The 15,537-nt window shown below is 45.3% G+C and overlaps 1 protein-coding gene across 1 annotated transcript in view; it reads left to right on the forward strand.

Annotated features, from left to right (window-relative positions):
• The window catches only part of LOC145353693 (piezo-type mechanosensitive ion channel component 2), a 176,616-nt gene that overhangs the window by 36,913 nt on the left and 124,166 nt on the right, over positions 1-15,537 (forward strand). The window contains exons 10-12 of the mRNA XM_080204463.1: positions 6,243-6,361; positions 10,016-10,279; positions 13,261-13,372. Coding sequence (XP_080060589.1) covers positions 6,243-6,361; positions 10,016-10,279; positions 13,261-13,372 — 495 coding nt within the window. The remainder of the gene's footprint in view (positions 1-6,242; positions 6,362-10,015; positions 10,280-13,260; positions 13,373-15,537) is intronic.

Raw genomic sequence — 15,537 nt, forward strand, 5'->3', positions numbered from 1 at the left:
AAGTGGCAACTCAAGTGGAGAAGATAGTCAAGAAGGCATACGGCATGCTTGTCTTCATCAGCCAAGACACTGAGTTTAAAAATTGGCTAGTCATGTTGCAGCTTTATAGAACCTTAGTTAGACCGTACTTGGAATATAGTGCTCAATTCTGGTTGCCACACTATCAGAAGAGTGAAGAGACTTTGGAGAGGGTACAGAAAAGATGTACCAGGATGCTGCCTGGTATGGAGGGCATTAGCTATGAGGAGAGGTTGGAGAAACTTGGTTTGTTCTCACTGGAACGATGGAGGTTGAGGGGCGACCTGATGGAAGTCTACAAGATTATGAGGGGTATGGACAGCATGGATAGCCAGAAACCTTTTACTAGGCTGAAAGGGTCAATTACTAGAGGGCATAGGTTTAAGGTGCGAGGGGCAAGGTTTAGAAGATGTACAAGGAAAGTTTATTACATTGAGGGTAGTGAGTGCCTGGAACCCACTGCCGGGGGAGGTAGTGGAAGCAGATAACATTAAAAAAGGAGGGAGACAAAAGGCGGGTAATTATAGGCCAGTTAGCTTAACTTCTATAGTAGGGAAAATACTTGAATCTATCACCAAGGAAGATATAGTGAGACATCTGGATATAAATTGTCCCATTGGAAAGATGCAGCATGGGTTCATGAAGGACAGATCATGTTTGACTAATTTGGTGCAATTCTTTGAGAATGTTACATGCACAATGGACAATGAGGAACCTGTGGGTGTGGTTATCTGGATTTCCAGAATGCATTTGACAAGGTGCCGCACCAAAGGCTGCTGCATAAGATAAAGGTGTACAGTGTTACGGTAATGTATTAGCATGAATAGAGGATTGGTTAACTAACAGAAAGCAAAGAGTGTTTTTCTGGTTGGCGATCAGGGATTAATAGTGTGCCTCAGGGATCAGTGTTGGGACTGCAATTGTTTACGATTTACATAGGTGATTTGGAGATGGAGACTGAGTGTAGTGTGTCAAAATTCACAGATGAACTAAGATGAGTGGCTGAGCAAAGTGTGCAGAGGACACTGAAAGTCTGCAAAGGGATACAGATAATCTAAGTGAGTGGGCGAGGGTCTGGCTGATGGAGTACGATGTTGACAAATGTGAGGTCATCTATTTTGGTAGGAGTAACAGCAAAATGGACTATTATTTGAATGGTAAAAATTGTAGCATGCTGCTGTGCAGAGGGACCTCGGTGTTCTTGTGCATGAATCACAAAATGTTGGTTTGCAGGTGCAGCAAGTAATTAAGAAGGCAAATCAAATTTAGTCCTTCATTGCTAGAGGGATGGAGTTTAAAAACAACGAGGTTATGTTGCAGCTATCTAAGCTCCTGGTGAGGCCACACCTGGAGTACTGTGTACAGTTTTTGTCTCCTTACTTGAGAAAGGATATACTGGCACTGGAGGGGATGCTGAGGAGATTTGCCAGGTTAATTCCAGAGTTGAGGGAGTTGGCTTATGAGGAGAGACTGAGTAGACTGGGGCTATATTCATTGGAATTCTGAAGAATGAAGGGAGATCTTATAGAAACAGATAAGATTATGAAGGGAATAGAAAAAATAGAAGCAGGGAAGTTGTTTCCAATGGCGGGTGAAACTAGAACTACAGGGCATAGCCTCAAAATAAGAGGGAGCAGTTTTAGGACTGAGTTGAGAAGGAACTTCTTCACACAAAGGGTTATGAATCTATGGAATTCGCGGCTCAGTGAAGCAGTTGAGGCTACGTCATTGAATGTTTTTAAGGCAAGGATAGATACATTTTTGAACAGTAAAGGAATTAAGGACTATGGGGATCAGGCAGGTAAGTGGAACTGAGTCCATGAAAAGATCAGCCTTGATCTTATTGAATGGTGGAGCAGGCTCGAGGGGCCAAATGGCCTACCCCTGCTCCTGGTTCTTATGTTCTTAGGTTCATAGTGACTTTTAAGGGGTGTCTTGACAAATACATGAAGAGGATGGGAATAGAGAGATATGTTACCCAGAAGAGTGGGGGGTTTTCGTTCTGATATGGAAATGCCAGTGTTGGACTGGAGTAGGTAGAGTAAGAATTCTCACAACACCAAATTAAAGCCCAACAGGTTTATTTGGTAGCACAAGCTTTCGGCACACTCCTCCTTCATCAAATGAGTGAAGAGATAATATGATATGAACCCGAGATCCCAGTTGAGGCCATCCTCGTGTACGGAACAGTCGTATGTGATGAAGACAAACATCTCTCCAAGGCCATCCCCACACCCCCATTACTTGCCTTCAAACAACCCTGCAACCTCAAACAGCCTTCAGGAGAACAGTGTTCGTGACACCGTACAACCCTGCCACAGCAATCTCTGTAAGATGTGCCAGATCATTGACAGATGCCATCATCTCACGTGACATCACCATCCACCAGGTACACGGTACTTTTGTGAGTTGGCCAATGTTGTCCACCTGATATGATGCAGGAAAGGATGCCCCAAGGCATGGTACATTGGGGAGACCATGCAGACACTACAACAATGCATGAATGGACACTGCTTGACTATCACTGGGCAGGAGTGTTCCTTCCAAGGACCACTTCTGCAGTCAAGAGCATTCAGCCTCTGATCTTCGGGTGCGCGTTCTCCAACGCGGCCTTTATGACACATGACACTGCAGAATAGCAAAAACTGATAGCCAAGTTCTGCTCACATGAGAATGGCCTCAACTGGGATCTTGGGTTCATGTCACACTATCTGTAACCCCCACGACTTGCCTGGGCTTGCAAAATCTCACTAACTGTTCTGGCTTGAGACAATTCACAGCTTTTTAACCTGTGCTTGGCTCTCTCTCACCAGCATTGTCTGCACCTATAAAGACCTAATTACCTGTTAAGACTCGCATTCCAACCATTATCTTGTAAATTGAGTTTGTGTCTGTATGTGCCCTGTTAGTGAACCCAACTCTTCACCCACCTGATGAAGGAGCAGTGCTCCGAAAGCTTGTGCTGCCAAATAAACCTGGTGGACTTTAACCTGGTGTTGTGGGTTTTCACTCAGTCGGTGCATTGTTGGAGGGCTGAAGGGCCTGTTCCTGTGCTGTAATTTTCTTTGTTCTTTGTTTGCTCAGTATATGAATTCTACCTGATCAGGTAATTTCCATCACTGGGGAGTTTGTGTTCTACAGAGTCCTCTTGGGGGATCAATCAATCAGTTTTCCCCTTGCAAGTCCTGGGAGCTATCACATGTTGGCTCCACTCAAGCCCTTGTTGTGACTGTAGTCCAGACCATCCTGTAAACCAGCCTCCTATCCATTGATACTATCTACACTTCCCACTGCCTCAGAAAAGCAACCAGCATAATCAAGAACCCCACGCACCCCAAACATTCTCTCGTCCACCTTCTTCCCTGAGGACAAAGATACAAAGTCTGAGATTGCGTACCAACTGACTCAAGGACAACTTCTTCCCTGCTGCCACCAGACTTTTGAATGGAGCTACCATACATTAAGCTGGTCTTTCTCTACGTCCTATCTGTATTAGCAACATTAGCATGTTGTTACGTTGTTTAAGAAGGGTGCCAGGCAAAAGGCGGGGAATTATAGGCCGGTTAGTTTAACGTCTGTGGTAGGTAAAATGTTAGAATCCGTCATTAAGGAGGAAATTGCGAGGCATCTTGAAGGGAATTGCTTGATAGGGCGGACGCAACACGGTTTCATTAAAGGGAAGTCGTGTCTGACAAATTTACTGGAGTTCTATGAGGATGTGTCTAGGGCAGTGGATAGAGGAGAGCCGGTGGATGTGGTCTTTCTGGATTTTCAGAAGGCGTTTGACAAGGTACCTCACAAGAGGTTATTGCAGAAGGTAAGGGGGCATGGAGTTGGGGGTAGGGTGTTAGCGTGGATAGAGGATTGGCTGTCAAATAGGAGGCAGAGAGTGGGGGTCAATGGGTGCTATTCGGATTGGCGGTTGGTGACTAGTAGGGTGCCCCAGGGGTCGGTGCTGGGGCCTCAGCTATTTACCATTTATATAGATGATCTGGAGGAGGGAACCGAGTGCAGGGTGTCAAAATTTGCTGATGACACCAAGATTGGGGGAAAGGTAAATTGTGCGGAGGGTGTGGAGAGTCTGCAGAAGGATCTAGATAGGCTGGGCGAATGGGCCAGGAAATGGCAAATGGAATTTAATGTTGGCAAGTGTGAGGTGGTCTACTTTGGTAGGAAGAATGGTAGGAAGGACTATTACTTACGTGGCGAAAAACTGCAGCAGGCGACGGTGCAGAGGGACCTTGGGGTCCTTGTGCATGAGTCGCAAAAACCCAGCTTGCAGGTGCAGCAGGTGGTCAGGAAGGCGAATGGGATGCTGGCCTTCATAGCGAGGGGGATTGAATATAAAAGTAGGGAGGTCTTGCTGCAGCTGTATAGGGCATTGGTGAGGCCGCAGCTGGAGTACTGTGTGCAGTTTTGGGCGCTGCACCTGCGCAAGGATATTTTGGCCCTGGAGGGAGTGCAGAGGAGGTTTACTAGGCTGATACCGGAGTTGAGGGGATTGAGCTATGAGGAGAGGCTGAATAAACTAGGCTTGTACTCGTTAGAGTTTAGAAGAATGAGGGGAGATCTCATTGAGACGTATAAGATGATGAATGGGATGGATAGGATAGAGGTGGAGAGACTCTTCCCGCTCAAAAAAGACAGTAGGACAAGGGGGCACAGCCTCAAGATAAAGGGGAGGCGGTTTAGAACGGAGTTGAGGAGGAACTTCTTCACTCAAAGGGTGGTGAATCTCTGGAATTCTCTGCCCGTTGAAGTGGTGGAGGCTGCCTCGCTAAATATTTTTAAGAAGCGGGTTGATGGGTTCTTGATAAGAGAGGGGATTAAGGGTTATGGGGAGAGGGCGGGAAAGTGGAACTGAGCCACAACAGATCAGCCATGATCTTATTGAATGGTGGGGCAGGCTCGAAGGGCTAGATGGCCTACTCCTGCTCCTATTTCTTATGTTCTTATGTTCTTATTACATTCTGCACCCTCTCCTCTCCTTCTCCCCTATGTACTGTATTTATGCTATGCTTTGTATAGCATGCAAGAAACAATACTTTTCGCTATATACTAATACATGTGACAGTAATAAATAAAATCCTTCTTTGCACCTTCTCAATGTGTGGGTGACACTGTGGCACTGTGGCAAGCACTGCTGCCTCACAGCACCAAGAACCTGGGTTCGATTCCTGGCTTGGGTCATTGTCTGTGAGGTGTTTGTGCATTCTCCCATCTGCATGGGTTTCCTCTGGGTGCTCCAGTTTCCTCCAACAGTCCAAAGATGTGCAGGTTATGCATTGCCCATGCTAAGTTGCCCCTTAGTGTCAGGGAGACTAGCTAGGGTAAATGCATGGGATTATGGGGATAGGGCCTGGGTGACATTGTGGTCAGTGCAGACTCGATGGGCCAAATGGCCTCCTCATATTAGGATTTTTTGATTCCATAGGACTCTGAAGAGTGCAGAGGAACAGAGGGATCTGGGAATACAGGTACAGAATTCCCTAAAAGTGATGTCATAAGTGGATAGGGTTGTAAAGAGTGCTTTTGGTACATTGGCCTTTATAAATCGGAGTATCAAGTACAAAAGTTGGATTGTTATGGTAAGGTTGTATAAGGCATTGGTGAGGCCGAATTTAGAGTATTGCGTACAGTTTAGTCACCTAGTTACAGGAAGGATATAAATAAGGTTGAAAGAGTGCAGAGAAGGCTCACGAGAATGTTGCCAGGACTTGAGAGCTGAGTTACAGAGAGAGAGATTGACTAGGTTAGGACTTTATTCCCTGGAGCATAGAAGAATGAGGGGAGATTTGATAGAGGTGTATAAGATTTTGATGGGTATAGGTAGAGTGAATGCAAGCAGGCTTTTTCCACTGAGGCTAGGGGAGAGAAAAAACAGAGGGTATGGGTTAAGGGTGAAAGGAGAAAAGTTTAAAGGGAATATTAGGGGGGGCTTCTTCACGCAGAGAGTGGTGGGAGTGTGGAATGAGCTGCCTGATTAAGTGGTAAATGCGGGGTCACTTTTAACATTTAAGAAAAACTTGCATGAGTTCATGGATGAGAGGGGTGTGGAGGGATATGGTCCAAGTGCAGGTCAGTGGGACTAGGCAAAAAATGGTTCGGCACAGACAAGAAGGGCCAAAAGGCCTGTTTCTAAGCTGTAATTTTCTATGATTCTATAAATGTTCCCTGTAATATTTCAGAAGTGTATTTATCTTTTTATTTGCTTCCTCTTACAGATGTAAAAACAGAGATGGAAAGAATGGACGATGATTCTGAAAGCCTGCCCAGCAGTCTGTCAATCATTGGTGACTTTATCCTGCAGCAGAGCTACATCTGTGCACTCATATTCATGATGGTAATATTGCACATTTCACTTCTTATTCACTCTTTCAGCATAGTATCTCATTAAAAGCCATAGAATAAATCCCCAGTGAAGCAATTCGTCATCACATCAGAAGGAAACCTTCAATTTGTTTCCAAAGTTTCAGGAAACAACATTTGACACCAAGTAATGTCTTGGCAGTAGCAGGAGCATTGTTATTACAATGGCTGCCAAAGTATTCGTGTCATGCTGTGAATACACATTAGAGACAGTGTTAGGAGAGAACTGAACACCTCGTACCCTTTCTCTTGCTGCCCACAATCAATACAGTTTTGGAAAGAAAACTTATGTATCTCTGAGCCCCTGGAGCACTTCACTTGAAAGAAATGCATGGAGCTTTGGATGAGGAGGAGGGAGGGGATAAAAAGGTTCTGCGATTACATGGGAAGGTGCCGTGGGAAGGGGAAGAGATGTTGGGCATGATAAAGGAGCGATCAGGGAACAGTCCCTTCTGCATGCTAATAGGGAAAGAGAGGGGAAGATATGCTTGGTAAGCTTTGTCTGTGCAGAAATTGCAAAAGGAGTAAGAAATGGGAAAGGGAGTTATGAATGCAAACTAGCAAGGAATATAAAGGTGGACTGTAAAAGTTCCTCCAGTTATAGGTAAAAGATGACTCCGACAAATGTGGGCCCATTACAGGTGGGAATGGGTGAATTTAAAATGGGGAATAGGGAAATGGCAGAGAAATCAAGCAGTTACTTTGCATTTGTCTTCACAGAAGAAGAAACAAGAAATCTCCCAGGACATCAAAGTAACCAAGGGATTTGTGAAAACAAAGAACTTAAAGAAATTGGTGTTAGCAAAGAGGTAGTACTTAAAAAGTTAACTGGATCGAAGGTTAATAAATCCTCCGGACTAGATGAGCTTCATCCCAGAGTGTTTGAAGGAAATGGATAAAGATAACGGATATAATGATGATTATCTTTCAAAACTCTATAGATTCTTATAAGGATTCTGCAGATTAGAAAGTAGAAAATGTAACTCCATTGCTTAAGAAGGGAGGAAGAGAGAGTTTAGAGAACTACATCCTGTTGGCCTGGCATCAGTACTAGGGAAAACGTTAGAGTCTATTACAAAGGATATTTTTTAACTGGCAGTCAACATGGATTTATGTTTGAAAACTAATGGGAGTTTTTTAAAGATGTTACTTGTAGCATTGATAAAGGAGAACCAGCGAATGTGATGTATTTGGATATTCAGAAGGTCCCACACAGGAGGTTAGTAAATAAAATTAGAGCGCACAGGTTTGGGGAAAACATGCTAGTATGGATTGAGAATTGATTATTGGACAGAAAGCAGAGAGTTGGAATAAATGGGTCATTCTCAGGTTGATAAGTTGTTCCAATGAGGTATTACAAGAATCTTTTGATTTGATTTAATTTATTATTGTAACGTATTAGTAGAGTGAAAAGTACTGTTTCTTGTGCAATACAGATAAATCATACATTCTTAAAGAAGGAAAAGAGATGGTGCAGAGTGTACTGTTGCCGTCATAGCTAGGGTGTAGAGAAAGATCAACTTAATATAAAGTAGGTCCATTCAAAAGTTTGATGGCAGCAGGGAAGAAGCTGTTTTTGAGTCGGTTGGTTCGTGTCCTCAGGCTTCTGTATCTTTTTCCTGTTTGGGTACACTGAGTGAGAATTTAGCAAGGCCAATGCATCTAATCAGAACGTCTTTTGGACTGTGGGAGGAAACCGGAGCACCCGGAGAAAATCCACACAGACATAGGAAGAATGTGCAAACTCCACACAAGCAGGAACCCAAGCCGGAAATCAAACCCAGGTCCCTGGGGAAGGAAATGCCAATATTTCTGAGAGAAGAAATTCCTTCTCATCGCCATCTTGAATGGGCAAGCCCTTATTGTGGCTCCGAGTGTTGTAGAAAGGGTTAACAGGTAGGATATGCTAATGTATGACGCAGTTGATGATGCACCACTGAACTCACTCAGTTATGCGTTAGACCTGAAACAGAGAGAGAGAGAGACAGAGAGGGGTTGGAACACTGTGCCTAGGAGCAACATACCTACTCTGTGACCTGTTTAGATGTAAGGCACCATTATCTGGCTCCACTATGCTACTTGACCAGCATAGTGAGGTGGGAAATTTAAATGGGACCCAAAAATATGATAATACAGTGGTTAGCACTGCTGCCTCACAGGGACCCGTGTGCAATTCTAGCCTCAGGTGACTGTCTGTGTAGAGTTTGCACATTCTCCCCCGTGTCTGCGTGGGTTTCGTCTGGGCGCTCCGGTTTCCTCCCACAGCCCAAAGATGTGTGGGTTAGATTGATTGGCCATGCTAAATTATCCCTTAGTGTCAGGGGGACTAGCAGGGTAAATATGTGGTCTTACGGGAATAGCACCTGGGTGGGATTGTGGTTGATGCAGACTGGATAGGCCGAATTGCCTCCTTCTGCACTGTAGGGGTTCTATGATTCTATGAGTACTAGATGCTATTGTCCGGGCTGCCTTGGTTCTCTGACCTCACTGTTCAAGATTGCCACCAGAGGCATCATATCTGGTTCCCTGCAATGGGGACCTTTCCTGATGGCCTCGCTGGTAGGACCGGAGGCCGTTGAGGCCCCCACCCAGGAGGACAGGGGAAAGAAGGGGGGGTGTAATGTCCCTTGAGTAAGGCACTGCCAGCCTGGCACACTGACAGTGTCCACCAGGGTGGAGCCAGACAGGGAGGAAGGTAGGAAGGGAGGGAATGGCGGACTTTGCATCAGGAGTGGGGACTAGTGGTGGGACTGGTAATTGGGGGACAGGGAAGGTAAGGGCGGGCGGTGTCTGGGGTGGGGGCAAAGATGGCGACATGCCTGATACTCCTTTAAGCCCTCTGTTGCTGGCCTCTCCAGTGGGTTTAGCCACCCCTACTGGCCTGAATCACCTGTAGACCTTTGTTTTGCATAGAGTGCCTCCCGTTTTCCTACTCATTGGACATTTTGAGTGTTTTTTGGGAAAATTGTCCCTGTAGTATCAATAAATAAGTGTCAAGAGGATACCAGATATGACTGCAATCTGTCTAGTAACCAAGTACCATGACTAGAGTCCAAATATATTGGGCAGCAAGGTGGCACAGTGGCTCGCACTGCTGCCTCACAGCTCTAGGGAGCTGGGTTCGATTCCAGGCTTGGGTCACTGTCCATGTGGAGTTTGTAATTTCTCCTCGTGTCTGCGTGGGTTTCCTCCAGGTGCTCCGGTTTTCTACCACACTCCAAAGATGTGCGGGTTAGGTTGGCCATGCTAAATTGACCCTTAGTGTCCTGAGTTGTGTAAATTAGAGGGATTAATGGGGTAAATATGTTGGTTTATGGGGATAGGGGCTGGGTCGGATTGTTGCTGGTGCAGATTCAATGGGCTGAATGGTCTCCTCCTGCACTGTAGGGACTCTATGATAAGAAAGACCATCACAAAGCGCTGAGCTCTAGACTTTCTCTTAAAGGAAAACATCTTAGCATCCACCCAGGCAAGAACCCTCAGGATTTTACATGGTTCAATCAGATCACCGTTCTTTACAACTTAAGTTTCTGATTCCTGATAATCTCATTCACTATTCAGTTCTGCTGGAGGATCTTTGATGCACAGAGAGCCTTGCCACTCATCAGAGGTGTCTTCCTCCCCTCAGGTCTGGAGCATTACTTACATCAGCTGGTTGACCTTTGCCCTTTTGATCTGGTGCTGCGTGATCTGGATGTTGCAGGACCGTCAGAGATGGGCCAAGTTGAGCTCTCCCTTCCTGGTGATCTACGGGAACTTGCTGATAACCCAACAGTTCTTCACGGGCCTGCAGCTGAGCGAGGCTGAGCTCTTCCCTGGGCTCTCTGAGGCTGTGCTGATCGACTTTGACCTGAAGCATTCAAACACCCCCTGTCTGCATCTGGGTGCCAAGGTTTGTATGGAACATGACATAAAATGGTGAAATGTCAGACCCATTGTAACAATAGGAATGTGATCAGAGTTGATCGGGTGTCCCGGTTTCCTCCCACAGTCCAAAGACATGCGGGTTAGATTGATTGGCTATGCTAAATTGCCCTTTATTGCCCTGGGATGTGTAGATTAGGGGGGATTAGAGGGGTAAATATGTGGGGTTACGGGGATAGGGCCTAGGTGGGACTGTTGTTGGTGCACCCTTGATGGGCCGAATGGCCTCCTTCTACACTGTATGGTTTCTGATTCTATGAAGACACGCCAGAGTTCCTAAACTGTTGGGTGGAACGGGAGTGGGATGGGGGGTGGTGGTGGGGTGGAATAACACCGACATGGGGGAATGTTTGGAGCCGGAGGAGGAGGAGTATGGAATAAGGATGCATAATGGACAGAAAATAAAGGATGTGTGATTTTTTTTTTGCTTGGGTGAGATGTAATCAAAGGACTCCCCATGAATCTTAGTTGTTTTTAATGATTTTGGTTGTGTATGAGTGTGGGACCACAGTTTAGGGTTTACAGCACAGGCACAGGCCCCTCGTCGCAACTGGTCCGTGTGCTACTTGTGATATTGTATGGGTACACTGGAGGATTTATAGACAAAAGAAAAACCTGAGGCATATTTAACAGTGAAGACAACTAAAGGGTCCTCTTTTGGATACAAGTAACTTGACCCATGGGTAAATGCCGCGTATACAAGAGAAACAGGAAACTTTGTCCAGAGGTATTCCTGATACTCCTATGCCCAGTCTGCAAGAGGAATGTGGTTCCTGTCACATGGGAGATAAAGTAAAGCCATTCCTAAGGATTTCCCGGGAAAACTTTCATTCCAATTTCCATGGGAGCAGCTGAAGTGAGGAAAGTGCAGAGAACGACAGGTTATATCCGCACTAACATTCATTATGCAACAATAATGACTGGAATGTCCCGGTTGTTCACGCTGGCTGGATCTTTGGGACGCCAATATCCCCCCTTCCCACCTCCACCCCCACCCCACTCCCCGCGGGTTTCCATGGCATGTTGTGGTGGAGTCAATGGAAAATCTCATTGACAGTGGTGGGACCAGAATCCCCTGCTGCCAACCAATGGCGCGCGATAAACACACTGCAGGGAGGCTAGGGAATCTCGGCCAATATTTCTACTAAAGAGGGGATCATGTGGTGGGAGATATGGCTCAGGCAAATAGGGTTTGACCACCTATGTTGTCAGACTCATCCAGTCGCTGCCTGGTAACAAAAGGACATGGGTGGGTGTGTTTCACTATCTGTTTCCTATTCAACCTCATCGCTCATCAATAACTATTGGTTTGGAGTGGCTACCTTACTTTTGCTTCATCTTATTCTTCATTCTTCCATGGGACATTGGACATTGGCAAGGTCACCATCTGTTGCCCATCTCTTGTCCTTGAACTGAGGGGCTTGCTAGGCCATTTCAGAGGGCAGTAAAGAGCCAACCACATTGCTGTGGGATTGGAGTCACATGTAGACCAGACCAGGTAAGGACACCAGATTGGTGAACCAGATGGGTTTCATTTATGACAATTTATGATAGCTGCATGACCTCCATTACTAAGACTAGCTTAACGTTCCAGATTTATTAACTGCATTTTAATTCCACCAACGGACATGGTGGGATTTGAACTCGTATCCCAGAGGATTAGCCTGGGCCTCTGGATTACTGACTGATGTTGCCACTACATCACCATCTCCCCTGGGACTGCTTTTTCACAAAAAATATGCTTTTTAATCTGAAAGAACATTACAAAATTTCAAATGGCTGTCATAGTAAGTGCAATAATATTCAGGTTTTCTACATAAATCATGTTGCATTCTGAGGTGCTTCAATAAAGTCAAAAAGACATTACAGGCAGTTTAAAATGGTAATTACAAATGGTACAAGGGTATTTACATAATGTACATAGATCAAGTTGCACTCTGAGGTGCTTTAATACAATGGTGATGCAAACGTTCACTCTATACAGTGTGAGTGATAAAGCCAGAGGAGGTTCTGTACAATTCCCTTCTCTTCGCTGTGGCTGAAAGGTCTTAGACAGCAATCTTCTCCTATTGTGCCTCAGTGGCAGCTGCCCTAAGCTTTAGTACATCCCTCAGTGTCTTGTGTCCCTAGCATCAGCCCATCGAGCACAGTCCTGCGTCCCTGGGAACAGCCCGTAGAGCAGAGTACTGTGTCACCGAGCTGCTTGGGAAGAACCTCAACAGTTGGAGTAGGGAATAGTCCTTTGTTATTAGCAATTGGTTGGTTTCCCCCAGCCTTCGTACTCTTCTCAATTGAACCCAATCTTAGTCTGGCTGGGATTCCAGGAATGTAAGTATTTTCCTTTTAAAGCATAGAACATAGAACAGTACAGCATAAGAACAGGCCCTTTAATGCACAATGTCGTACTGAACATGATGCCAAATTAAAGTATTCCCTTCTGCCTGTCTTTATCCCATATCCCTCTATTACTTCCATGTCATATGATTTTCTAAAAGCCCCTTATATGCCCTATCGTATCTTCTTCCACTACAGCTCCTGGTAGCGCATTGCGACCATCTACCACTCTCTGTGTCAAACAATTTGCCTCTCACATCTCCTTTGAACTTTTCCCTTCTCACTTCCCTAGTGTCAGACATTTCAACTCTGGGAAAAAGATTCTGACTGTCAAAGCTATCAATATCTCTCATAATTTTATAGACATCTAAGAGGTCTCCTCTCAGCAACTGCCACTCCAGAGAAAACTACCCTAGTTTGTCCAGCCTCTCTCCTATTAGGTCGTACCTTCTAATCCATACACTTTAAATCCATAATGGGTCCAAAAACATTAAAAACAAACAGGATGGTGTGAGGAAAGTGGTGATTGGGATTGGGACTGGGATTAGGTTGTATTTGGGGGTGGGAATCCATTGCTGAGACCTGGAGTACATTAGTACATGTCCCATGTTGCAGATCATCTATACCTTCACCTTCTGGATCTTGTTGTGTCAGCATCTAACCGAGAAGGAGAAAATGAGGAAACGGGCTCAGGTATCACTCAGTGAGATCAACATTCAGGAGACAGGTAAGAAATCTTCTTCCTTCACCAACGTGGTCAGATACACGGTTAGTTTCAGCTTCTGAATTTGTTCTGTTGTTACTTCCCTCTTTTTTGTGTTGTGTTTTAAAATATCAGGGTTTCTAGAATAACAGGAAGATGTGATTCCACTGGAATTACCACTTTCACAAAATTTTCTGTATTAGCTAATTAGAATCCTTGAACCTTTGCAGTGCTGACAGAGGCCATTCAGCCGGTCATTTATATACTGGTTCTTTGAAAGCACTATCCAATCAGTCCCCACTGCATTGTAAAGCTTTCCTGTTTCAGTAATAATCCAATTTGATTTTGAGAGTTGAATCTGTTTCCATCATCTTTTTGGACCTCAGTTCTTTCCAGGTCAACTTGATTTATGTGAAAGAATTCATAGAATCCATAGAATCCCTACAGTGCAGAAGGAGGCCATTCAGCCCATCGGGTCTGTACTGACAACAATCCCACCCAGGCCCCACCCCTGCAACCCCACATATTTACCCCAGTAATCCCTCTAACCTGCGCACGCCGGGATACTAAGGGGCCATTTAGCATGGCCAACGCACTCAACCCGCACATGTTTGGTCTGTGGGAGGAAACTGTAGCACCTGGAACAAAACCCATGCAGAAATGGGGAGAATGTGCAAACTCCACATAGAGAATGATCCAAGCTGGGGATCGAACCTGGGTTCCTGGAGCTGTGAGGTAGCAGTGATAAACACTGTGCTACCGTGCCACTCCATAATTCTGTGTGGCTTTTCTCTGACTTCTATATCTTAAACCATTGAACCTGAAAACAGTTTCTCCTTATTTCTTCAATCAGAATCCTTATAATTTTACACACTTCCATCAAATTACCCCTCTAAGAAGTGACATCCCAGCTTTTCTGATCTCTCCACTTTACTGAAGTCCCTTAATCCTGTTTTGGTCACAGTAAATCTCCTCAGGTTTGTCATCGACCTTTTAATAATAAATTTCATTTTAGTTTCACATTCCTTGTTCATCCAAGGAATGCCAGCTCTTGCTACTAACTTCTTGAGGAATATCCTGTAGTTTGCTGTACACATGTGATCTCCTTGGGAATTCCCATTGCTCACTTCCATTTCTTTTTCATTTCTAGTTTGTCTAGCTAGTTCCCTTTCTCGTGCTTTGAAAGGTGGCATTTGTCCAGCCAAGTAATCAGCATCCTAGGAGTTACCAAATATGTGCAGATTAGGTGGATTGGCCATGGTAAATTTCTTATTAGTGTCCCTAGATGCATCATAGATAGATGCATCATAGATAGATGCATCATAGATGCCCTACAGTGCAGAAAGAGACCATTTGGCCCATCGAGTCTGCACCAACTACAATCTCACCCAGTCCCTGCCCCCATATCCCTACATATTTACCCACTAATCTCTCTAACCTACATATCTCAGGGCATTAAGGGGCAATTTTAGCATGGCCAATCAACCTAACCTGCACATCTTTGGACTGTGGGAGGAAACCGGAACACCTGGAGGAAGCCCACGCAGACATGAGGAGAATGTGCAAACTCCACACAGACAGTAACCCAAGTCAGGAATTGAACCCAGGTCCCTGGAGCTGTGAAGCAGCAGTGCTAACCACTGTGCTACCGTGTTGCCTGTGTGTAGGTTAGATGGATTTACCATGGGAAATGTGTGGGGTTATGGGGAGAGGGCCTGGGTGGGAAGCTCTTTAGGGAACTGAAGTGGACTCAATGGGCTGAGTGGCCTCTTCTGCACTGTAGGGATTCTATGATTCTATTTTATGATTCCATTCTCCCCTTGCCTGGATGGGTGCAGCTCCAACAACTCAACATTATCCAGGACAAAGCAGGCCGTTCCACAAACATTCACTCCCTCTCATGTTGATGAACAATGACAGCTGTGTGTGCCATCCACAAGATGCACTGCAGGAACGCACCAAATTTCCTGAGGCAGAAACTTCCAAACCCACAACTGCTAACAGCTAGAAGAACAAGGACAGCAGACACCTGGGAACCCCACCACCTGGAGGTTCCCCTCCCAGTCACTCACCATCCTGAGTTGGAAATACATCGGCTGCTCTTTCTCTGTCTCTAGGTTAAAATCCTGGAACTTCCTCCCTAACAGCACTATGGCTGTGCCTACACATCAAGGGCTGCAGCGATTCAA

Source organism: Carcharhinus amblyrhynchos, chromosome 16 (genome assembly GCF_965287045.1).
Source record: "Carcharhinus amblyrhynchos chromosome 16, sCarAmb.v2.hapA, whole genome shotgun sequence".
In the NCBI taxonomy this organism is placed as follows: Eukaryota; Metazoa; Chordata; class Chondrichthyes; order Carcharhiniformes; family Carcharhinidae; genus Carcharhinus; species Carcharhinus amblyrhynchos.